This window comes from Furipterus horrens, unplaced genomic scaffold, assembly GCF_987537825.1.
Source record: "Furipterus horrens unplaced genomic scaffold, mFurHor1.1.pri manual_scaffold_16, whole genome shotgun sequence".
In the NCBI taxonomy this organism is placed as follows: Eukaryota; Metazoa; Chordata; class Mammalia; order Chiroptera; family Furipteridae; genus Furipterus; species Furipterus horrens.
In genome coordinates, this window is record NW_028327186.1 from 517,805 (window position 1) to 543,013 (window position 25,209).

At 48.8% G+C, this 25,209-nt stretch overlaps 1 protein-coding gene across 1 annotated transcript in view; it reads left to right on the forward strand.

Annotated features, from left to right (window-relative positions):
- HERC2 (HECT and RLD domain containing E3 ubiquitin protein ligase 2) overlaps positions 1-25,209 on the forward strand; it is a 176,397-nt gene that overhangs the window by 120,409 nt on the left and 30,779 nt on the right. Inside the window, exons 60-74 of the mRNA XM_090263730.1 lie at positions 776-866; positions 1,175-1,352; positions 1,544-1,625; positions 1,711-1,882; positions 2,438-2,582; positions 3,930-4,155; positions 10,146-10,317; positions 11,023-11,212; positions 11,954-12,094; positions 15,294-15,485; positions 18,316-18,469; positions 22,460-22,567; positions 23,952-24,083; positions 24,709-24,867; positions 24,953-25,071. Coding sequence (XP_090119856.1) covers positions 776-866; positions 1,175-1,352; positions 1,544-1,625; positions 1,711-1,882; positions 2,438-2,582; positions 3,930-4,155; positions 10,146-10,317; positions 11,023-11,212; positions 11,954-12,094; positions 15,294-15,485; positions 18,316-18,469; positions 22,460-22,567; positions 23,952-24,083; positions 24,709-24,867; positions 24,953-25,071 — 2,261 coding nt within the window. The remainder of the gene's footprint in view (positions 1-775; positions 867-1,174; positions 1,353-1,543; positions 1,626-1,710; positions 1,883-2,437; positions 2,583-3,929; positions 4,156-10,145; positions 10,318-11,022; positions 11,213-11,953; positions 12,095-15,293; positions 15,486-18,315; positions 18,470-22,459; positions 22,568-23,951; positions 24,084-24,708; positions 24,868-24,952; positions 25,072-25,209) is intronic.

Here is a 25,209-nt window from a genome sequence, read left to right on the forward strand (position 1 = left end):
CTGTCACGCCGCAAAGCAGCGCCCAGACAGCTTTTCTCTGTAATAGCCCAGGCTGGGTCCAGGGCCAGTATGGCAGCCCCGTGCCCAGGGGGAGCAGCCCCCCCAGCCCCCCTCACAGACAGACTGTCGCCTAAAGCTCTTTTCCACAACCACACTTGTGTCTCATCTCTGGGCCAGGGAGTCTGGGAACTGTAGTTTTTTAGCTGAGCACCTTTGTGCTGTCTTACAGGGGCCCTGCAGGGGAGGAACAGGCACGGTGTGTGTGGGGGGACTGGGAACCCAGGGGCTGGCAGGGACACTGATGACCGTGTCCCTAAGGGGGTGGGTGGACTGGAGAAGGGTTCTTGCTGGGATGAGAGCCTGAGCTGATGTGTCTGGGAAGAGCGAGGTGTCCCACATGCATGCGACGGCATTTTGTTTCCGTGAGACCCTGTTGGGGAGCAGTCCTCAGAGGCTTGCCTGCCATGGCTTTTGAGGGTTTGCCTGATCCCAGGTGTCCAGCTCCTGCTTGTGCACCGGAAGTTTCATCTCGACAGATTTATTAACATGGCAGGAACTCCATTCACAAAGCACATTCTTCCTAGGATTTAAACCTTTTAGTCTAATAAAAGTTCACTTACTTTATATGTTTGTCCCCGTGAAATGTTGGTCCTGTTTTTCACTCATGTATTTAACATGCATTCATTGAGTACGTCCCACACGCCAGGCAGAGTGGGAGTCACGCTGTGAGCTCTGTGTAAACCCCCACTGACAGCGTCTCTGTGTGAACCCGCAGGCGGCCGGCATGCCACGGCTCTCACCGTGGACGGGAAGGTGTTTTCCTGGGGCGAAGGGGACGATGGCAAGCTGGGACACTTCAGCAGGATGTAAGAGCGTTTCCTTCATCACTCGCCAATCAGAACCTGTTACTGGTGACATTAGCGAATGCCTTTTGATCTTTCTGTTGCAGAAAAGTAAACAGGATAGGTTGTTCATGAAACTAGAACTTAAAACGTATTTTTAAAATGATCTATGAATGTCACTTTGTCTCACATGTTCTATATGAAGGAGTGCTCATGTCGAAATTTCATGTTGAAATTGATCAGTAGACATGGGTCTCTGTAGATGTCAGTTTCTTCCTGTCTTGAAAAACCAGCTGGTTCACCGTAGGAAACATGGTCTGAACTTGCTCTAGGAACTGCGACAAGCCGCGGCTGATCGAGGCCCTGAAAACCAAGCGCATCCGGGACATCGCGTGCGGGAGCTCGCACAGCGCCGCGCTCACGTCCAGCGGCGAGCTCTACACCTGGGGCCTCGGCGAGTACGGCCGCCTGGGCCACGGGGACAACTCCACGCAGCTCAAGCCCAAAATGGTGAGCGCGCGCGCTTCCGTTGCTCGCGGGAAGCTTGCCCTCTGCTGATGCCGAGAGGGTGTGAGCTTCGGGGCCAAGAAAGTCCGGAAGGACGCGTGCGTTCGTGGCGCTCAGACTGGAAAAGTCTCCCTTGTTTTCTCGGCGCCTGAGCTTGATTCTTTGATTCTGTTTCCAACCTCGTGGCTGCGTAGGTGAAGGTGCTGCTGGGGCACAGAGTCATCCAGGTGGCCTGTGGCAGCAGGGACGCGCAGACCCTGGCCCTGACCGACGAAGGTGAGGCCCCGGCCCGGCCCTCGTTCCTGGCTGGGGAGGGGCATCGGGAAACACGGGGCTGAAGGGTGTTTTCCTTTAAACCCAGGTTTGGTCTTCTCCTGGGGCGACGGCGACTTCGGAAAACTGGGCCGCGGAGGGAGCGAAGGCTGCAACGTCCCCCAGAATATCGAGAGACTCAACGGGCAGGGCGTGTGCCAGATCGAGTGCGGCGCGCAGTTCTCCCTGGCGCTCACCAAGTCCGGGGTGGTGTGGACGTGGTACGTGAGCGCCGTGTCCCGGCCCGCGCGGCGCTCACCCCTGCGTGTCCGTCCTCAGCCGGGCAGCGTCACCCTCGGTTTCCCGTCGGGTCGCTGGCGATGTCCTAGGAAGAAGGGTCCCACGGACACTGAGGGCGTTCCAGTCCCGCGCGTCTTCCCTGGGGGGGAGGCGACTGGGGAGGTTACCCCGGCTTCCTCAGAAGCCGGCGATCCCGTGGGCGGCCGGCGGGGTTCCCATGTACGTGATCCGAGCTCCCGGCGGGGCCCCCGCCGACCGGGGACAGCGACGGGCCTGAGCGCGGTGTCCTGACCCGGAGGGAGGACACCAGACAGGACGTGCAAGAGGCACTTGAGGCGGTCTGTCATGTTCTCAGGCCCTTTATGCGAAAACCCGCCTCAGTTCCCTTCAGTGTCGGAAACACAGACGGCGCCGGCCGCGGGCGGGAGGGAGGGAGGACGGCGGCTGGTGCGCAGCGTGACGGCCGCGGCCTCGGCGCCGCGTTAGCGCCGCAGCGGCGCCCTCCCCGCGCACTACCGCCCGTGCACCTCCCGCAGGGGCAAGGGGGACTACTTCCGGCTGGGCCACGGCTCGGACGTGCACGTGCGGAAGCCGCAGGTGGTGGAGGGGCTCCGAGGGAAGAAGATCGTGCACGTGGCCGTCGGGGCCCTGCACTGCCTGGCGGTCACGGACGCAGGGCAGGTAAGCTGCGGGCCGGCGGGCCCTCGCGGCGCTGGGGTGGCTCGCGGTGGGACCAGGAGGGGGGCTGTGCCACTCGGGTCCTGCGTGGGTCCGCCCAGCTGCCCGCGGCGGGGCACCGGGAGGGTGCTCCTGACGGACACACGTTGGAAAGCAGTGGGCTTTCCGACCCTAAGTCCCCGTGGCAATGTGGATTTTCAGTGACGGCGCTCCTGCCGCTCCGGTACTAGCAGTGTTTTACTTTCGAAGTGGGGAGCTGGGGGGGAGACACGTGCTTCACCTCAGAAACGGCGATCCTTCCTGAGGGCGTGGTTAGCCGTCCCGCCGCCGTGGCAGGCCCTCCGCCGTGACGGGCTCGCGGGTGCTACACTGTTAAAATTCACTCATGACCACAAATCAGCACACTTTTTTAAGCAAAACAAATTAAAAGTGAGTTATACCTTCTTATTCTGTAAAACCAAGAAGTAAATCATGTTATTCCCCCCTTATCCATGGAGGACGAGTTCTAAGATTCCCAGTGGCTTCCTGAAGCTGCGCATAGCACTGAACCCTGTGTATGTAGCAGGCCCGTGAATGATGGATGTTGCATTCAGTGTCATTTTGATACAACATTGATGAAGGAAGAAATCTATTTCTGGCCTTGGCTTTTGTCTGGGTGGAGTTCTCAAGTCTACGTGGGTTTTCTCCAGGCACTCCGGTTTCCTCCTAAATCCTGGAGATGTGCACGTGAGGTCCCTTGATGTGTCTGAATTGTCCCCACCTGAGCAGGTGTCGGGGGCCCTGCAATGTGTGGGGTCCTGCCTTGCACCCTGAGCTGCCAGGGTGGCTCTGGACTGTGGTTTACTGGGGGTACCTGAAACCATGGAAAGCAAAACCACGCATAAGGGGGACTCCTGTACTTGAAAACTGAGCATATTGTTTGTGATCATTTTCCTTTGCAAAATAAAGGAAAAAATAGCTCTGGCTGGGTGGCCCAGTTAGTTGGAGCATCATCCCTTGTACCATAGGTTGCAGGTTCAATCCCTAGTCAGGGCACATATGAGAGGCAACCCATTGATGTTTCTCTCTCTCCCCATCACTTTGTCTCTCTAAAATTATTAAATATTTAATTGGGTGAAGATGAAGAATAGGATAGGATAGGATAGAATTAGAATAGAATAGAATAGGAAAAGGTTAAGTTACAGCACTTAGTTGAAGAGGAGAGTCTCCCTGTTTCCTCTAACAAAACCATAGTTGAACTCATTGGATCGATATTAAGTAAAGGATCATTTATAGTCATTGGCAAGAATTTTGAAGTTCAAAGGAAATGTTCTGAAATGTTGAAAACTTCCATTTTCTTCCCCGTGGCAGGTATATGCTTGGGGCGATAATGACCATGGCCAGCAGGGCAATGGTACAACCACAGTGAACAGGAAGCCCACGCTCGTGCAAGGCCTGGAAGGCCAGAAGATCACGCGCGTGGCTTGCGGCTCATCACACAGCGTGGCGTGGACGACTGTCGATGTGGCAACGCCTTCTGTCCACGAGCCCGTCCTGTTCCAGACTGCAAGAGACCCTTTAGGAGCGTCCTACTTAGGTAATGCAGATCTGTGTTTTCTGAGTCCTGGGACGGGACAGCAGCATCATAGATAGACAGTTTTATGGCACCCCCAGAGTAGAGGTCAGGGTATGGATGCGTTGTGCACCAAAGCCACAGAATAGCCGTGGTGTGCTCTGCCGTGGGCGCTGCAAGCGGGGACGAAACTTCAGAAGGAGGCGTGATGCCGATCCTTGTACTGTGCGTGCACGCAGACAGAGCAGGCTTTATAATAGCTGCTGGCGGCGAACTGGCCTGGTGCCGGGCCGCTTGGCACCTGACACAGCTCTGGTCATGCGAAACTGACATGCAGTGCACCGTCTATAAAGTGTCGCCTCCATCAGCTGTGATGTGTGTGTACCTGTGACGGCATCACCGCAGTCAAGATAGGGAATGTCTGCACCGCCTGAGCTTCCTCGTCCCGGGCACACGCCCTGCCCCGCCTCCCACGCCCGCTGACTGCTGTAATTACACAGTCTGTACTTTTGTATCTCACTTTTTCACTTAGCCTAGTTATTTTGCTATTCATCCATGTTGTATATATCATCAGTTACTCTCTTTTAATTACTGAATAGTACTTAAGGTTATACTGCAATTTGTTCACCCATTTGCTTGTTGATGGCCTTTTGGGTTGTTTTCAGTTTTTGGCTACACAGATAGCCTTGCTGTGAACATTTGTATGCAAGTCTTCACGTGGACATACGCTTGCACGTCTTGAGGGTAAACACCTAGGGGAGGAATGGTTAGGCCCTGTGGTAGGTGTATGTCGCTCTTCCTTAGGTGCCTACACGCTGTTTTGTAAAGTGATCTTTACAGAGCTCCCACGTCTCCTTTCTCCATGTGTTTGTCTGCACTTGGTATGGTCAGTTTTTAATTGTAGCCATTCTGGGGATGGTTGTGGTTTTACTTGGCATTTCTGCAGCACCTAAGGATGTTGTGTATCTTGCTTATCTACTGTCCACATGTGTCTTCTTGTTGAAGTGTCTATATCTTTGGCCTGTATTTAAAACTAGCTTATTTATTTTCTTGTTAGTGTGTTTTGAGCATTCTTTATCTGTTCTGGGCACACACCTTTTGTCAGATATATGATTGGCTTGTCTTTTCATTCTCTTCACAGGTAAATTCTATAAAGAGCAGAAGTTTTTAATTTTTGAACTGGTAAAAAGTTTAGTTTATCCATTTTTTTCCTTTATGGATTATACTTTTGGTATTGTATCTGAAAACAAAAAATCCTTTACCTAACTAACGGTTATAAAGACTCTTTCTCTGTTTTTAAAAAATATAAGTTCTATAGTTTTACATAATCAGATCTATACTTGATCTTCGGTTAAATTTTATATATCATGTGTGGGTGTGGATTGAATTTATTTTATGATTCTATTTATTTTCTGAAAGAGGGGAAGAGAGGGAGAGAAATAGAGATCGGTTGCCTCTCACACACCCCCAACTGGGGACCTGGCCCGCAACCCAGGCATGTGCCCTGACTGGGAATTGAACCAATGACCTTTCGGTTCACAGACCAGCACTCAGTCCAATGAGTAACACCAGCCAGGGCTGAATTTATTTACTTTTGTATATAAATGTCCTGTTAATTCAGTTGCACTTGTTGAAAAACTGTCCTTTCTCTATTAAATTGCTTTGCACCTTTGTCAGAAGTCAGTTGTCTGTGTGTGTGGACCTGCTCTTGGGCCTTCAGTTGTTTCATTGATGTATTTTTGTATTTTGATGCCAATACCACATTGTCCTGACTACTGTCACTTCATGGAAGTCCAGAATTCAAGCTGCGGTAGTTCTGTAGCTTCGTTCTTAGTCAAATATGTTTTGGGTATTCTAGGCCCTTAGCATTTCCGTACAACTTTTGGACTCAGCTTGTCAGCTTTATAAAATAGCTTGCGAGGAGTTTTGATTCTGTTGACTGTGGATCGGTTTGGGATGCCTTCACAATATTGAATCTTCCAGCACGTGAATGTCATATTTACCTCCATCTATTTTGTTCTTTAATTTTTCTCAGCGCTGGTTTGTAATTCCATTGTTACAGGTCTTGGTATCTGTTGTCATATTTATTCCTAACGATTCCATCCTGTTCATGCTGTTATAAATGGTATTTTAAAACTTCCTTTGTTCCTTGCTATTATATAGAAATACTCAAGTCGCTCCTTGCTAGTGTATGCAAATACAATTGATGTTTAAGCGAATTTTGTCTTTTTTTATTCTAATATGAATAGCATCTGTTCCTCTACCTTTGATGAGAGGACATTTAATCCTTAGTCCATTAAAAAAATAACTGAAATATGGTCTATCTTCAACTATCAGTTGTCTGAATTGACGCAAGTGACGTAGCCTTCCTGTGCTGTTTCCTCTTCCCGGGCAGACGGAGCTGGGGCCGGCCTGCAGCCCGGTTCTTGGCCGGTCCCTGTTGCTCAGTGGCCGTACAGTCCTGACTTCTCATGTCACGTGATGTGCGTCACCTGGCGAGATTGCCGTTTTCCATCCAGCACGATTCTCTGGGGATTCATCCGAGCTCAGGCCCATGGTTTTAACTGTTCATACACTGAAGGGCAGCTGGATCATTTCGAGTTACGGACTCTTAGAAATAAAACCTGGTATGAATGTTCTCCCACAGGTTTCTGGGTCAGCCCTGTGTACCTTGAATGCGTATGTCCCACTTGGTTTTGTTCCTTGGTGTCCTTTGATTTTTCTCTCTTGCTTATTCGTTTTCAGTTGTTTCTGCTCTCATCTTCATTATTTCTTTCTTTATGCTTGCATTAGATTTCTATTACTTTTTTCTTTTCTGGTTTCTTGAGGTGAGGGTTTAGAGCATTGACTTGAGACCTCGCTTTTCTCATGTGAATTTTTAGTACCGTAAAATTTTCCTCTCAGCACTGCTTTAGCTGCATCTCCTGAATTTTAATATATTGTATTTTCTTTTTCATTCATTTTTATGTATTTTTTAAATTTTCATTCAGACTTTGCTTTTGACTTATGAGTTATTCTTTTTGTACCTTGTTGGATTCAATTTGCTAAAAAGAAAACACCCAAGAATGCTCCCATTCTCTGTCCACGGCGGATACTGGCCCGTGCTTCTCTAGTGACGTCTCTGCCTGGTTTTGCTATCAGGGTGACGCTGGCCCCATAGAATGAGGTGTAAGAGTCCCCTCCTTCTAGTTTTCCTTTTAGCTTTGTGTAGAATTGGTGTTATTGCAGTAGGACTCACCCATGAGGCCATCTGGGCCTGGGGTTTTCTTTGTGGGGTTTCATTGTTTTTTAACCACAAATTTAATGCCTTTAATAAATATAGGACTATCTGTTCCTTTCCCAGTAAGAGTTATGTCTTTGATGGAGGTTGCCTGTTTCAGCTTTGCTGAATTTATTGATAATGAACTTGGTCTCAGTATTTGCTGATTCTCCTTTTAATAGTCAGGGAATCATAGAGATGCCACCTCTCTAGCGCTGGGATCGTCGCTTCCCTCTCAGTTTGTCTAGAGGTGTATCAGGTTTATTGCTGTTTTCAAATCACAGGTTTATGGCTTTCTGATTTTCTTCCCATTGTTTTTCTGTTTTCTATTTCACTGTTCTCTGTTCTAATCTTTTTAAAAATTCTTCACTTGATTTAATTTGTTCTTTTCTGGTTTCTTTTAGTGTAAGCTTAGGTCACTGATTTAGTATCTTCCAATTTTTCTAATGTAGACATTTACTTTTTTCTCCTTTATTGATTGTCTCTGCTACCATTAAAGCAATTACCTTTTTTATCTCTTTGCTTCAAAATTCTTTGCTTTCTGAACTCTAATTTGTCTGATATTAAAAAACCTCCAGATTTCTTTTGACCGGTGCTTTATTGTATATAAGCCATGGTATTCCAAATACTGTGATACACTGTGTGTCTTTTTCATCTCTTTACTTTTAATTTATTCGTGTCTTTATATTAAAAGAAACTTCCTTGCAGGCAACATGTACTTGGATTTTACTTTTTAAAATTTGCTCTCATAATCTTTAATTAGGGTGTTTAGTCTACTTACATTCAATATGGTTATTGATGTGTTAGCTTAAATCTGTCATTTTGCTATTTAGTTTCTATTAGTTCTAGCTGTTCATTGTTGTTTTCTCTTTCTACCTTTCTTTGAATTAATGATTTTTGGTTTGTTTTTTCCCCCTTTGTTTTCTGTGAACTCTTATTGTAATATATTAGTGATTGCTTTAGGGTATTATATGATAGATTAAAATTTATTGTACAATATAATACATAAATATAGTATACATTATATAATATTTGTTATATTCCAATATATAATAAATATATAATTTGTATACTATATGTGTATATTTAATATTTATATATTATATAACAACATATAATATAAGCATTTATAATACACTTATAGAACATAGTATATAAAGGTACATATTATACACCTTTAACATTGGAAGTAGTCATTGTTTAGCTTCATTTTTAAGATTCTTTCCTTGGTCCCTCGGGGTTTGAGCTGCTTGACTCCAGAGCACCTTGCTCTGTTCCTCTGCGTGGTTTTCATGCCTGTGGTTCGTTGTGCTTCTCGGGTGTTTGGGGTTATAATTTTCATCAAATTTTGAGATTTGTTTTCAGTCAGTTTCTTCAAAAAGATTTTTTTTCTGTCCCTTTTTCTCTCCTCTTTTGGGAATCAACTTCCCTTTGAGGTAATTGATGCTGCGTTCATGTCTTACGTCCTGTTCTGTGTTCCGTTACGTTCAGTTTCTCTTGCTGTGTCTTCACATTCACCAGTCCCTTCTGAATTTTCTAATGTGCTGTGAGTGTCACGACTGTTTTAATCAGACATCACAGTTTTCCCTTTAGAAATGTGATTTGGGTCTTACTATGTCTTCTATGTCTCGTTCTCTTTTTGGACGTGTGGAATACAGACGTAAGTGCTTTACTTGCCTCATGTGCTGACATCTGCATCAGTTACGGGTTGTTTACATTGATTTTTCTTATTATTTCTGAATCGGGTGGTATTTTCCTGCCTTTCTGCTTACCTGGTAACTTTTGGTTGGATGTTGTACATTGTTAGTTACTCCAGATGTTCTGGAGGTTTTCATAAGTCTGTAAATACTCAAGTTTAGATAGAGCTAAGTTACTCTGAAACAGTTCAGTGCTTGGGTCTGGGTTTTGGATTTGTGAAGTGGATTCTGTCTTCCCATCAGTGAGGCCAGACCCTTCTGGGTCTTCCACCCAGTGCCCATGATCCACGAGATCCTCTCACGTGGCTGACTGAGTGGGTGCTAGCTGGGCCGGGTTCTCGCTGTTTTCCCAGCCTGGGTGCTGGGCCTCGGTCCTTTCTTTTGTGCAGCTCCTTTGATGGCTGTGGGCAGCTCGCCCCTCACAGGCACCCACCAGTTTCTGCAGCACCCTCAGTGAGGGTGAGTGGGGCACCTCACATCTCCACGGCACCCCTGGGCAGCTCCCTCCTCTCTGGTCCTGTCCTGTGGACTCTGGCCACAGGGGCCTGGCTCTCAGAGCCCCGCCTCCTGTGTTCCCGAGATGGCTGTCCCCCAGCCCCGCTCCCCGGCCTTCTCTTCCCTCTGCGGAGACCTCGGCCCTCTGGGCTGTGAGCTGGGACGTGTGGCCAGGAAGATGTTATTGGGAGCATCTTCTCTCTGTTGTTTTAGATTCTTTGTCTTACACTTCAGTGGTAAGTAAATGTAGGTAGTTATTGTAATATTTTTACAGCTTACACGTATAACGTAGATTGTTATAAGTGCATTTTGGAAAAGCATCCAGGTCATTTTGCAGTTACGGTGAAACTTTGCTGAGAATAACTACGTAATAGAAGTATAAATAAGATTAAATAAATGGGTTCATTCCCACTGAAAGATCGTTCATGAACCTAATACCTCGCCCGTGAAACAGCAGAATGCAGATTGCGTTCTGTTTTGGAATGAAACTGAAGGTTTGAATTACAGAAATTGAACCAGCCGTGATCTTAAACATCGGACCCAGATTTTCACTTTCTCTTCAGGTGTGCCTTCAGATGCCGAGTCTTCTTCTGCCAGTAATAAAGTCAGTGGCGCGAGTAATTCTAAACCAAACCGCCCCTCTCTTGCCAAGATTCTCCTGTCGCTGGATGGCAACATGGCCAAACAGCAGGCCTTATCGCATATCCTGACAGCGCTGCAAATCATGTATGCCAGGTAGGCTTGGTGGCTGACTTTTGAAATCCTGCAATTACATAAGCTTTGGGTTTTTGTAATTTTTTAATTGCCCAGATGTCTCAGATAATGCAATATTATTGTCTTTAAATCATGTGAGTGTGAGGTCACATGCGCTTTGATCATTGAAATTTGAGTCAGAAAGCCAAGTTCAAGTACATTTTGTCATTCTTTCTGGCCAGTCAACTCCAAGCATGAATGTTTGGGGGCAGAGGAAGAATGAGTTGACACTGGGTGACGCTTGTCACCCCTTCATTCAGACACTCAGTAAGGCAGAGCTTTGAGAACTGACTCTCGGTGGGTCCTGGTGACGGACCTCATGAGTGCTCACAGGAACATCAGTTCCCAGATCAGAGGCCACGCGGGCGTGCAGAGGACCGTGGGTCCCTGCCTCCCCCTGCAGGGCACCCTGGGGATGCAGCTGAAACACCAAATTACCCTTGGGCTCTAACAGCCCAGGAAGATGTCGCATGGAAATCTGCAGACTCACTCTGCTCTGATTTGTACGTTCAGCAGTTATTTTGCTATTACTGTGGGCATTCCGATGTTCTGTGCTTTTCTAAAACCTTTTATGTGGACCTCGCACAAATGAGGGAGCCCCCGTCAGTGCCTGGCCCGTCTCCTGCCTGCTGCCCTCCAATGGGGGTGGGGGCAGCTCACCCCAGGCCCCGCTTTCTCTCCCGACAGAGACGCTGTGGTGGGGGCCCTGATGCCGGCCGGCATGATTGCCCCGGTGGAGTGTCCCTCGTTCGCCTCCTCGGCACCCGCTTCTGATGTGTCTGCCACAGCCAGTCCCATGAACGGAGAGGAATGTGTGCTGGCTGCTGACATGGAGGACAGGCTGAGTCCGAGTCCGTGGCAGGAAAAGAGAGGGGAGGTAAGCATAAAGGTGGGCAGTGTGAGATCAGAAAGGGGAGGGCCAGGAAAGTCGAAGCCATTCTTTCACTTAATTCAGAGTGTGTGTCTGCCTATTGCTGTGATTTTTGGCTTGACTTAAAAAATACTCTATATCCCAGCCATTGTGGCTCACTTGATTGGAGCATCATCCTGGAAACTGGAAGGTCATGGGTTTGATTCCTAGTCAGGGCACCTGCCTGGGTTGCGGGTTTGGTCCCCTGTGAGGGCGCATGTAGTAGGCAGCTGACCAGTCGATGTCTCTCTCTCATCGATGATGCTTCTCTCCCTCTCAGTCTCCCTTCCCTGCTCTCTAAAATCAGTAAGTATCTCTTTGGGTGAGGATAAAAGAAAATATTCTATTTAAAAAGGAGATTTTTAGCACGTAACTAGAACTAGATTTATTCTTTTAAAAAGTTGCTATACGCAAGTCCACAGTCCTTTGCAGTTCTGAAACCTTATAGCTCTTAAAGCCAAAAGTTTTTGTGATTCATTTTGGAGAAAATTCAGCTTGAAGAGATGTGAGCTCCTGTTAGTCTTCCTCACGTGACCTGTTGTGAATCTTCATAGGTTGCCCTGGGAGGACGAATGTGCCTGACTCTGCACATCTCACTGCTGTAAAATCCGGAACATTCCAGATGGCCGTGAGGGGTTTAGGCAAAGCTTTGGGGAGTTGTGTGGGAAGCGGCTGAGCTTTTCCTCTTCTGTGTGTGTTTTAAACTAGATTATCTCCTCCGAGGACGCTGTGACCCCCTCCGCAGTGACGCCATCTGCTTCCTCAGCTTCTTCTCGGCCCTTTATCCCGGTGACTGATGACCCAGGAGCTGCCAGCATCATTGCAGAAACCATGACCAAAACCAAAGAGGTGAAGGGGCTGGCATGTTTTATTTTAAAGTAAGCCTGCGTGTGCGTGAAGCCTGCGGCAGCAGTCTGTAGAGCAGAGCGAGGGCATAGCCCCACGCCCCCCTGTCAGCACTTCTCCCCCGCGTGCGGCGCAGCTGTGGGCGCAGCCCTCCTGCTCGGAGCGCCTGTGGGTGTCCCCGCGGGTCAGGGCGCCGGGCCCTCCCCCCAGTGCAGATTTTGCTCCCTGTCCCGGTCGTATCCTTTCTAGGTCTAGGGCCCAACCCACGTGTGTTGTCTCTTCAGTCTTCACCCTGGAACCGCTTTTCTGGGCATCCCTGTGGGGTGCGCGCGTTGTTGAGTGGGTGCCTCTCTGGTGCTGTTCATTCTCACCCTTGCCGAGGGGCGTCCGCCAGGTTTCTCCCCTGCGGGCTGATGAAGTGTGCGGTTGGCTCATTCCTGGGGGGATACTTGGGACCGTGTGCATACCTTGCTCCTCACTGTATTGCACCCCCCGGTTTTCAGTACCTACTGGTGAGTCTAGCTGAATGTGTTCCTACTGCAGTAGCTGTCATACGGTGACTTCTCAGATGTCATCATGCCTTATGGAATATAATTGTCACTCTCCTGTAAGGGAGAGCTTTCCTTTCTCGGTTTCTCTGTTGGTCTGTCTGTGTATCTTGGCATAGAATCATGGGCTCCTAGTTTACTCAAATAATGACATACATGACTGTCATCATTTGACACCCAAATTGTCCCAGACTTAGCCACTGGAAGCTCTTCTTGGCTGGTTCCTCTCTCCTTCTGACGTGTCCCCATAATTTTTTGAACCCTTTCCTCCTTTTGGCACATAGTGTGTTCCAGACTCATCCTTCACCTGTCCTGTCCCTGTCCTGGAATCAGCCATTTCTCCGAGGAGCCCTGGTTCCTTTCAGTGGATCGTAAGCTTTAGGACTAACGTCGGGAGCTCAGGGAGCGGGTCGCTGCCAAGTGCCCTCGGTATGGGCCGTCCTGGCCCAGGAGCACTGGTTTCTCCCTCCGCATCTTCCCTAGAGAATAAACCCGTGGCTGCTTCAAACCAACACTTTCACTTCCATTTCAGTGCCCCAGGGTTTGTGACCGCTGTCTCCCTTTCTACTCGAGGCAGAGAGCCCTTTCATGGCGCCGGGTGGGTTTGCTGTTTTGTTGAGGATTTTTGCACCTACCTTCATAAGGAATGCTGATTTGTAATTTTTTTTTTTTGAGATGTGTTTGCCGGGTTTGGGTACCAGAGTAATACTGGCCTCACAGAATGAGCTGGGCAGTGTTCCTTTTTTTTTTTTTTTTTTTTAAGAAGACTTTGAGAAGGATTGGTGTTAATTCTTCTTTAAATATTTGGTAGCAACGTATCTGTCTTCCTGCCTCGTGCCTGTCATTCTTTGAGCGTTTCCTTGCTTTTGGTCACAACACAAAATTCTAGGCTCGACAAGCTGTTTTATCCTCCAGCACAGAAATCAGATGTTTCTTCACAAAGTCTTGGTTCTTTTTGGTGTAGAACGGTATTCGGAAGCTAAGGTTTGGGCCTTCACGTGCTCATTGTTACTGGGGTGCTGCTCTTTGCAATCTCTCTTAGTGGCCCGAGCTGGGGAACGAGGTGTGTGTGTCCACATACTAGTTATGTGTCAATGATCAATACATTAATGTTTATTTCACCGTGTACCTACATATATTGAAAACCACGGGTGTCGGCAGTACAGTCCGTTCTAATAATGACACAGGGCTCAGTCTCGTGTTCTTCCTGCTTTCAGTTTCTGGGAAGAGTTGGCGCTGGTCTTGCTGAAATCCAGAGAGTGAGAGGGAGGGGCAGAGGCGCTTTGGTTTCTGTCCTTCCTCTGACCAGCCAGAGGGGCCTGGGTCCTGCCCCATTCAGTCAGTGATTCTCACTCCCTCTGAGCTCAGAGTGTAGGCTTTCCCAGCTCTGGCAGCTTCTCATTGACTTCTGTAAGCCGACCCCCAATACCAACCTCCAGGAGGCTCTCATGAGGTGGGCAGCAGGATGGGGCGCAGCTGCCCCAGGCGGGGCACCCTCAGGAGGTAGGCTGGCAGTGGTGCTGCCCCAGGCAAACAGCGACTCCTTCCTCTGCTAAGAGGAGAAGGGGGGTGTCAGCACAAGGCCGCTGCCATCAACCTAATCACCAATCTAGGGCACGATAAAAGGAGAGACTTAATTTAGGTAAACAGTTTGCAAATAGGAAAAGCAGTCTCCACACCTGAGACAAAGGAGAGGCCTGTGTATATAAAGTAAGTGCCCACCCTGGTCCCTGATTGGTCCTTTTTATGCAAATGAGGAATCCAAATTTACATTGTTTCATTGGTCCACATAGCGCTCCTGATTGCTCTGCATTGCACATTCTGATTGGTCATTATAGAGCTGCTCTGATTGGTGGGTAAAGATGCAGATGAGGATGTAGTGGTGCAGCACCGATTGGATGGGGCAGGTCTCAGCCCGTTGGTGGAGATACAACACCCGGGGCTCCTCTGTAAGGGTCAGCTCGTCAGCAGGGACACAGTGCAGGGGGCTGGCAGCCTCGTCTGTGGCTTCTCCCTGAAATGCAGCGTGTGCGGGAGGCCTGTCAGCAGTGACGATGAATTTGAGCCCAGTTGACAATGAGGAGTCCTTTTTGGCAGATAATATTTCTTCTCAAGATCCACAGGGAGAAATGAAGACGCTTTATTTTTACTTTTTTCAAGGAACAAGATTATAGATAATGTGTTACATGCCAATGAGTCACTTCAAATAAGATTCTAGGAGGATTATGGAGAGGACCTAGACAAACTATGCAGAAGTACTGACAACAGGTCCAGCTGATGGAAAACTCCCAGGCATATCTTACCGGCTGGGGATAGATTTACATGGTGTGACTTCATTCCTAGCTTGCCCCTGCAGGGAGCACCTGTAAGGTGAACTTGGTCACAGTAGAAATCGCCATTTCTTTATAGTTGAAGCATTCCTTTTGATAAATGCTGTTGTTAATTTGTAACAGATAATTGGTCTTAAAATCATCGTAAGTGGTCGTAGAGATTTTAGGGGGCCTTTCATTTCTTAGTCTGCTGTTTCCTGTTCTTCAGTTTCTCATATGAAGTCCTTTATTTATCTTTGGTAGTTACGTACCTTTGAGTTTCTGGGTGAACTGGTGACGACCTCTTAACATAATTTTTCCTTCTTTTACTGTTGGACTCTTTAGGATGTTGAAAGCCAAAACAAAGCATCAGGCCCAGAACCTCAGTCCCTGGATGAGTTCACCAGTCTGCTGGTCTCAGACGACACCCGGGTGCTGGTGGACCTGCTCAAGCTGTCCGTGTGCGGCCGGGCGGGGGACAAGGGCAGGGAGGTGCTTTCGGCGGTGCTGTCGGGCATGGGCACCGCCTACCCACAGGTGAGCCACGGGCCGTGCGTGTCGGCTCTTCTCTCCACGGGCGAAGCTACTCCTGACATCTCGTCCTTCCTGGTGCTTGATTTCACTTTAGTAGACAGCAGTTCAGGAGGATTCTGGGTAAAACAAGTCCCTTCTCTATCAAATGTTTGCCTTTGACGTGACTTTGACGTCATTTGGAAATTTCTAATGTTTTATGACGGCGGGCCTGCCAGGTTTTTTATTTATGGCATCTGGATTTTGTATTATGCTGAAAATATGCTTACCAACATGACATTGCTTAAAGAAATCCATTTTTTTCTAGTAATTTTTGTGATTTTATTTATGCTATTTGCCCTTTTGAGCCATCTGAGATTTAACATGATGTGAGGGATAAGTTGGGATCGAACTTTATTTTTCCCTAGACGACAGACATGTGGCCCCAAATAATTTATTGAGTAGTTCATCTTTTTCCAGTAATTTGAAAATGACTTTTTATCATATTCTTAATTCCTGTGTGTATTTGGGTTCATGTACAGACTCTTCTGTTCCATCCATCTAACTCTTTAGGCTCTGATACCGCAGTGCTTTGCCTATTACAGCTTTAAGTAGGTTTCAGTAGTTGGTAGCCCTGGGTCCAGGACCTTGCACCTGAGCCTCCAGGGTGGTACCCACCAGCTACAGGTGGCCACTGAGTACTGGAAATATGGCTAATGCCCCTGAGGACCTAGAGTCTCCTTCTCTTGAACTTGAACTTGAATAGCTACATACGGCTCCTCTAGGATACAGTCAGTACAATGTAAGTGTATCTTAGAAATAGGACTGGTCAGTTCCGAAATCCCGGGCTTCCTTAAAGACTTGTCAGCGGGCTTGCTCTGCCTTGTCAGGAGGTCTGATGCCATGCCATCGTGTTCCTCTGGGCCCCGGGCCACCACCCCCAACCATGGAGGACTTAAGGATGGTTGCGCGGGTCTGGAGGACACAGTCACTGGTTTCGTAGATGCTCTGGGGGCTTGTCATTTCTCCATCCTATTCAGGAAGGACTAAAAAGTCACAGGCTGCCGGCTTTCTAGTTTCTCAAGGTGAGTTACTTGGCCTAATTCTGAGAGTAATGAAGGGGAAGCGTCACAAGCAAAACACTAACTTTTCACAAGTTCATGGCATCTGCGAGAGGAAAGGGCGTGGACAGGAACGTGCATTGGAGCCTGGGAGCCCAGCAGTGCTGTACACATGCCTGCTGGGCCCGGTCTCAGCACGGAGGGTAGTGCTCCCTCTGCCTACAGGTGGGAAAGCGGGGTCCCCAGAGGCTGTTTCTAAAGGACATTCGGCTGGGAGAAATGGGGTTGGGTCTGGAGTGCTCTGAGGGCAAAGCCGAGTCTATGACCCCATTGTCACCCTCCTGCAAGGTTTGTTGGCCTCTCCAGGGGGATGGGGACTGTTAGGCTGTGCAGAGGAAGGTCCTGAGGCCCTAAGGACCCTGGTGGCTGTGCAGTTGGAGTTGGATGACACCAGTGTCTGTGTCTCAGTGATGTACACCAGGCTCAAGGGGGACAGACAAACGTGGGATTGTCGTCAGACTACCTGGTCCAGTGGCAAGATGCTGCTCCTATGTCCTTCTCAGCCCTAAGGCTGGGGACTCTTAAAAACGAGAGAGGGAGGGACATTGAAGTTTATATCGGTAATGCCTGGATGGCGGTGGTATTAGCCTGTCTGCTGCTCACTAAGCTAATCTGCTTGTCACCTAAATATGAGGAAATGTAATTATTTGTTTTTGAGAAGTATAGGACAGAGAATTGTCCTATTTCTAAGTTAAAAAATGTGCATGGGTTGATATATTATTGCTATATTCACATATCCTTGTTTGTTTTTAAAAACTACAATGAAGGAGTTTATAATCACCAGTACCGACCGTTTAAATGATGTGAGTCACTAAGATGTTAGGGTGAAATCAGGGCCTTGTGGATTGTTGAGGGACCGAGGCCTGGGGCTGTCCCTCCCTCTCCCGCATCAGGAGCCCCGGCTGAGTTTGGGTTTGCAGCCCTGGCGCTGTCCAGCTGGGCGGCTGGAGGGCTCCTCTCGCTCCCTGCCCTCCAGCTTGACCCCCGGTGCCTTTAGAATCCCGGCCATGGCCATCCCCTTTCTGCTCCTTCCCTTGACACTCTGTTCCCCAAGCGGACCTTCCTCACTGGGAGGTACAGTGATCCCTCACTTACCGCGGGTATTGCGTTCTAGACGCCCCCGCGGTAGGTGAGAATCCGCAAAGTAGGAACCTTACATTTGTTTTAGTATTTACATATATTTTAAGGCTTTATGAACCCTTCCCACACACTTATAAACCATTCCCACTCTCTTATTAACCTTTTCCACATTTATAAACACTATGTTCTTAAACATATTCTACACTCTTAAACCTACGTAACTTCAACAACATACATATATAGTACTGCAAAGTCCCGCGACATAGCGAAAAATCGCGATAATTAAATATAATATTTTTTTAAATGCCGCGATGCACTGAGGCCGCCGATAAGTGAACTGCGATATAGGGAGGGACCGCTGTACTCTCGTCTTGGCGCGAACAGGAACCGTTGCGATTCGTTTCCCTGGGCGCACGGGTTGAGTGGCCTGTGACTGGCTCCTGGTGTCTGGGGCACCTCCAAGTGTCACAGCCCCTCCGCCAGCCCTGTGCCGCCTTAATTTTACGGGCCAGGACCCTGAGCCCTGGTTTGAACCGGGTTTCTCAAACTCCCAAGCCCTCTGCTCTGCCACCCTGTCCCTGCAGAAGGATCTGGAGCTGGGCAAGCCGAGGGGGCATCGGACGAACCCCCGATGGGTGTCCCGCTTCCCCCCGCAGGTGGCGGACATGCTGCTGGAGCTCTGCGTCACCGAGTTGGAGGACGTAGCCACAGACTCGCAGAGTGGCCGCCTGTCCTCTCAGCCCGTGGTGGTGGAGAGCAGCCACCCCTACACTGATGACACCTCCTCCAGCGGCACCGTGCGGATCCCAGGTGCTCCTGCGGCTGGGGGCGGGGCGACTGGGGGCTGGGCGGAGCCGGGAAGCTGGGGGCGGGGCGACTGGGGGCGGGGCGGGGCAGCTGGGGGCGGGGTGGGGGCGGGGCAGGGACGCTGGGGGCGGGGCGGGAGGATGGCAGGGGGTGGCTCTGCCTCCGTGACTGCGCCAGGGACTGAGGCCGTCACCGTTTATAGGTTTATAGAGTAGAACTCGCAGAAGAGCTTTTGAAGCACTTCTCCCCTCGTTCCTAAAAAAAAAAATTTTTTTTAAACCTTCTCTTATCAAAATAAAACGTGACACAAAACCATGCAGTGTAAATGTTTCTTAATGATTATCAGGGGGTGGCTTAGTCACCAAAACTCAGGTCTAGAACTAGCTTTGTGCCAGTCCCAGAACCCCCTAACGTGACAAGAGTCCCACCTTGGGGACAGTTTCTGTTCCCCAAATGTGTCTTCTCTCAAGTGTCTTTTAATTAATGATCTCTGTCTTTTTAAGTTTCTTTATTTACTTTCTGCCTTTTCTCTCCAAGTCACCTGTTGAGGAACCTGGGCCTTGTTTTCCTTTTATTGATTTCCACTTTGATCTTCATCAGTGTCTTCCTTCTGCTCTAGATAGTTTGCTTTTTTTTCTGTTTTCTCAACATGGGAGCATAGATTACTGATTTGAGACCTTTTTTCTTTTTAATATAGTTTAGGTGACCAATTTCCCTCTAAATACCACTTTAGCTGAATCCTACAAGTTATGTTCAGCCTAAAATATTCTCTAGTTTTCTTTTTAAGATCTCTTGTTTGAGCATTGGATTAATTAGAAGTGCTGCTTAAGAGTTTTGGGATTTTCCAAGTTTCTTTACTGTTGATTTCTAATCCCATTGTAATTAGAGGACATACATTGAATGATTTCAGTCCTTTGAAATTTGTTGAGACCTGTTTTATAGCCTGTGGTGCTAGAAAATGTTTTGTGCCTGCTTAGTAAGAACGTGCACCCTTCCTTTGTTTGGGGGAGTCCTCTCTAAATGTCTTTGAGGTTCAGGGGGTCGGTAGTGTTGTTGAAATCTTCTGTGTTGTTACTGACTTTCTGTCTGTCTTTTCTGTTAGCTGTTGAAAGTCGAGTAGTGAAATCCCCGGCTGTAAGTGTGGGTTTCACTCCTCTCTTTTCTATCCGTTTTTCCTTCACGTGTTGTGGGCTTGGTTGTCAGGTGTGCCTTTGTAATTGTCACATATTCCTGATGTTTGACCCTCTTTTCACTATGAAATGCTCTTTTCTGTCTCTAGCAGTATTTCTAAAAGTCTGTTTTGGTAACATTAGTATAGCCGCGCCAGCTTTCCTGTGGTCCTGTGGTTATGGTTTGCATGCCAGATCTTTTTCCATCCATCACTTTGAACTTAAAGTTTGTCCCTGGTTATGCAACTTTTAGTTGGAATTTTTTTTTTTTCGTCTAGCCTGACAATCTCTGCCTTTTAATAGGGATGGTTAGGCCATTCACATCTAGAGTAATCATGACTATGGTTGCATCTACATCTGTCATTTTGCTCTTTATTTTCTCTGTGCCTCAGGACCTTTTTTCTTTTTCCTTTCATGCTTTGTTTTGTGTTAACATTTTCTTAGTGTGCCATTTTAATTCCTCTTTTGATTTCCACCCTTTTTTTTTTTTAAACTATTTGCTCTAGGGATTAGAGCATGCATTTTCTCACAGTTACTTCAGGTTAATACTTGTGGTAAAATGTGGCAACTTTGCTACAGTAAAGTTCTAGTTTTTCTTCCCTCCTTTTTAAAATTAATGTTATATGTATTGAATCTCTATAGGTTACAAGTCTGTGCAACAGATTTATGACTATATTGTATTATGCCACGGACTGGCAAATTTTTCGATGTCACAAAATATTGTTTTGAATTTTTCCCCAACCATTTAAAGCGTCCACACCATTCTTAGCCCATAGGCTATGCAAACACTGCAGGTGGGACGACTCTGGCCTGTGCACTCCTGTTTCCTAAGCTCTGCTTTAAAAGACAGTATTTTGTCTTTTAAAAATATTAAGATGATAAACTTGAGATGGCAGTTGATTAAGCCCTTTGCTTTAATTAAGCATTAGTTGCCTAAGATTACTTTCTTTTTCTCATAGACATACTTCAGGTTTCCACTAAGACAAGTGTTCTCGGCCAGTGGTTGTTCTAAACATGCACACCCAGCGCGTCATCGTTATGAATTGTGATGTTAAATAAACGGTTTATTTGGTTATTCTTCCCCAGAAAAATAATTTTTTTTAATAAAAATATTAAGACTAGGATAGAAAAAATTACTTGTTTTCTCTCAACCGACCTACTTGGCATACCCCCCCTTTTTTTTTTCTTGTGGATTCAAGATACTATCTGGTACCATTTTATGTCAGCCCGAAAGACTTCTAAGTGATTTTTCTAAAGCATGTTCGCTACCAGTGAATTCTCTTAGTATGTGCATACTTGGGATTGTTTTTATTTTGCCCTCAATTTTGAAGGATAATGTCATTGGATATAGAATTCTTAGCTGATAGGATTTTTTTCCCCTCTTATCACTTTAAATATGTCTTCCTACTAGCTTATGGCCTCCATCGTTTCCCAGGGAAATCAGAATAAATTGTATTTTGTAATCGTGTGTTAGTTAATGTGATTTTCTCTCACTGCTTCCCTGATTTTCTCTCCATCTTGGTTTTCAACAGTTTCAGTATGATGTATCTGGGTATGGATCTCTTTGTGTTTATCTAGCTTGGGGTTTATTAATTTTTGGAACTACAGATTAAATTTTTTTAATCAAATGGGAGGGTTTTGACCATATTTGTTCAAGTACTTTTTCTCTCCCTCTTTTTTGGAGAAATTCCCATTATGCATATGCTTATGTGCTTGCTGCTGTCTCTCAGGTGTTTGAGACCTGATTTTTTTTTTTCCTCTTTTTTCTCTTGTTCTGCATATAAGAGTATCAGTAGTTATACAGCCTGCATGCTGATTGATTCTTTTCCTGCCATTGCAGATCTCCTGTTTAGCCCAGCTGGTGAACTTTTCATCTTTGTCATTGTCCTTTCCATCTCAAATATTTTAGTTTAGTATTTTCTCATAGTTTCTGTCTCTGTATTGAGAATCTATATATATCGATTCCTTGTTAGTGTATTTTTCTTTGTTACCATGTTTTCTCTTTTTGAACATATTTACAACCACTACTCTGAAGTTATTGTCTACTGAATCCAGCAGCTGGCTCATCAGAGTCAGGTCCTATTTATTGACTCATTTTCTTCCTGAGTACCATCCTGTCCTGTCCCGTCCAGTCCCGTCCTGTCCCGTCCCGTCTTGTCCTGCTGCGTCCCGTCCTGTCTTGTCCTGCCGTGTCCCCTCCCGTCCTGGTGGAACTCTGCAGCAGCTTGGGACAGGAACAGCCAGGCAGGAACGCACAGCACCCACTGCCCCAGGATGAGCTGTTTTTCATGAATAAGCGCCTCTCAGTTTGTAGTTTGCCTTTCATTGACCTGCAGAGCCCTGGAATCCTCATTGTTTACCATTTTGCATGGTTTTGTAGCCATTTGGGGAGAAGATTGGCTCCCTTCTTTTCTTCACCGTACCCAGGTCCTGCCCTTCATTAATTCTTTTCTAAGCTTCTCTGTCCCACAGAAGACCAGCTCTAATGCTAACTGCTCGGTGGATATGATTTTAAATGCGGGGGGCAGGATAGTAAAGCTTGGTCTGGCAGTGGGGTCATAGCACAAAAACATGCCCAGAAGTGAGAGCCCAAACGAATCGGCCCCATACAGGTGTCTTCCGCCCTTGCCATTGCAGGTGAGACCTTCTGTGACAGGAAGGGTGTTTGTCTTGGAGGCACGTCCTTCCTGACGCTCCTCTCTACGTTAGCTGTTAGCCGTCGCTTTGGTCTCACTGTTCCCGTGCAGCACGTGTGGCTTGTGGCCTCCTCTGTGGGGTGTCGGGTGGGGATGGTCACTCTGCTTCGTGCTCACCTGTCCTCCAGGTGCAGAAGGACTCCGGGTGGAGTTCGACCGGCAGTGCTCCACCGAGAGGCGCCATGACCCGCTCACTGTCATGGATGGCGTCAACAGGATCGTCTCCGTGCGCTCAGGTGGGGACAGAGGTCGTGCAGGGCGCGCCTGCTCGCCTTCCAGCGCAGCCGTGACAGCACTGCGTCCTTCCCTTGGGACACTTAGGAAGGGACAGTAAGGCGCTGAGTATGATAGGTTTTATCTGCCTCTTCCCAGTACTTCCAATCAGTAATTATCCGAGTGGCGTGCTCGTCACTGCAATGGGCGGGGTTACTGGGTGATGAGCGTGAGAGCCGTCCTGGTCGGGGACACGGGCTGTCACGGAGGCCCAGCCTCGCCCAGACAGTTGCAGGCGGTGCTGTCAGACCCATGGGAGTGCTGGGCCCGAGAGAGGCTACGGTTGACAGGCCACAAAGCTTCTTAAAGGCACTCAGTGTTGAACTGAGTGCAGTTGGGGGCTGCACACGGAGCGGGTGCTTGGTACGTGGGGACAGAGCGCTGCAGTAGACATGAGATGCCACCCCGAGGGCTATCTGTTCTGTCTGTCTGTCTGTCTCTCTATCTGACAGCCTGCTAAATGCGCCTCCGCTGGGCTTTTCAGAATCGTCACTGCAGGTGTGTGTGCCTGTGTGTGTATCTTTTGAGAGTCCTGTGTCCTTTCTCTTGAGCAAGGATTGGCAACCTTTGCTGATGTGTCTTCTCCCCCCTGCCCTCGCAGTGAGAAGCCACAGCCCGAGTGGGTGTGACGGCCTGGCTGGGGCCCTGCAGGACTTTCTCACACGCTGTCCCTTAGAGAAGCCCTGGTCTAGACTCGGGGTGGAGCGGGGGGCCGGGGACGAGCACAGATCTCTCTCTGGCAGCCTGACAAGTGCCGCTGCAGCTTTCAGCAGTGCTGTCGGCTGTGCCTTCTCTCTCTGCTCTCAGCAGGGTCCCTACCAGGCCACTCCCGCTGCGCTGCCGGGGCCCTTCCCAGCAGACCCTGCAGGCCCGGCCTGGGCTCCAGCTGGGCCGCCCCACTCTTCCTCGGGGCGGCCCTTCTGTGCTGAGCTGCCCCGGGGCCCGAGGCTTTGTCACACTGCACCTTCTGTGGGGAGGCAGGGCCCTTCCTCCCGTTGCCTGGGCAACAGCCATCATACCGCACCCTCCCCAGGGCCGCTGTGGCCCCGACCTGGGTGTGGGCTCTACAGGCCTCTCCTACTACACGGTAGTTGAATGTGCACATTCCCGTCAGGGCAGTGCCGCCTGCCTCAGTTTCCCTAGCACTTGGTACAGGTGTGTTGAAGGGTGGCTTGTGTTAAAATGAGACTCACCTGGAGTGGGGCCAATGCCACCTTGGCAGAACTGGGGCTGGAGGAGACAGCGGTCTTCAGACACCGTGTGTGTGGTTCTGTGTCGTAGCTGACGCAGTCTGTGCTGGCCGGGCAGTGGGGTGGGCCTAACGCCAGGGTGCGCTTCCCTCCCCAGGCCGCGAGTGGTCCGACTGGTCCAGCGAGCTGCGGATCCCAGGGGACGAGCTCAAGTGGAAGTTCATCAGTGACGGGTCCGTGAACGGCTGGGGCTGGCGCTTCACGGTCTACCCCATCATGCCGGCTGCAGGTAAGGGGCGCTTACGGCACCCGAGGGCAGTGTGGGCACCCCGTTTCCATTCAGTGCTTGTGGTCTCCCATCTCCTGCTGTGTGGGGAGTCGGCTCTGCCCAGGCCCCTCTGTGCCGAGGGTCATCGTTGCAGAGAACCCTTGGCCACCCCTAGTTAGCACCCCGTCCTCGCCAGCAGAAAGGCAGCTGCTGCTGAGTGTGGGCTTTTTGTTTCTCGGTTTTGTTTTTTTTTAAGATTTTATTTATTTATTTTTAGAGAAGGGGAGGGAGGGAGAGAAACATCAATGTGTGGTTGCCTCTCATGCACCCCCAACTGGGGACCTGGCCCACAACCCAGGCCTGTGCCCTGACTGGGAATCGAACTGGCGACCCCTTGGTTTGCAGGCTGGCGCTCAGTTCACTGAGCCACACCAATCAGGGATGGGTGTGGTTCTTAAGTCATTTGGCATGCAGATAAAACGTCAGCTACAGATCAGTTAGGTGATGCGGACAGCGGCAGGTCTGTGGGCATCCCTCTCACCATGGCCTCCGGGTGGGTGAGGCCGCTCCTCGTCAGTCAGATTGCGCGCGTCTCCTTGTGCCTTGGCCTGTCCAACACCAGACTTTCATGGTGTTCGTTCCTCAGGCCCTAAAGACCTCCTTTCTGATCGCTGCGTCCTCTCCTGTCCGTCCATGGACTTGGTGACTTGTCTGCTGGACTTCCGGCTCAATCTTGCCTCGAACAGAAGCATCGTCCCGCGCCTGGCCGCGTCGCTAGCAGCGTGCGCACAGCTGAGTGCTTTAGGTACACAGCGCCTTGATCGCCTCGTCTGTCGCGCCTGCTGGGAAAAGTGGCCGAGCCCCTGATGTTCCCCCTCTGCTCTTTTCAGCTGCCGGTCACAGGATGTGGGCCCTTCAGAGGCTGAGGAAGCTGCTGACAACTGAGTTTGGACAATCGATCAACATCAGCCGGCTACTGGGGGACAGTGACGGGGAGGCGCGGGCTTTGGTGAGGAGCGAGGCTGCACGGTTTCTAGACCTTTGTGACCCTTGGAAATGTTATTGATTCGTTTAAATTTCTAACTCTCGGAGAAGAGTTGGGAAATCCGACGCAAGAGTAAGTCGGCCTTTGTCACATGCAGACCCC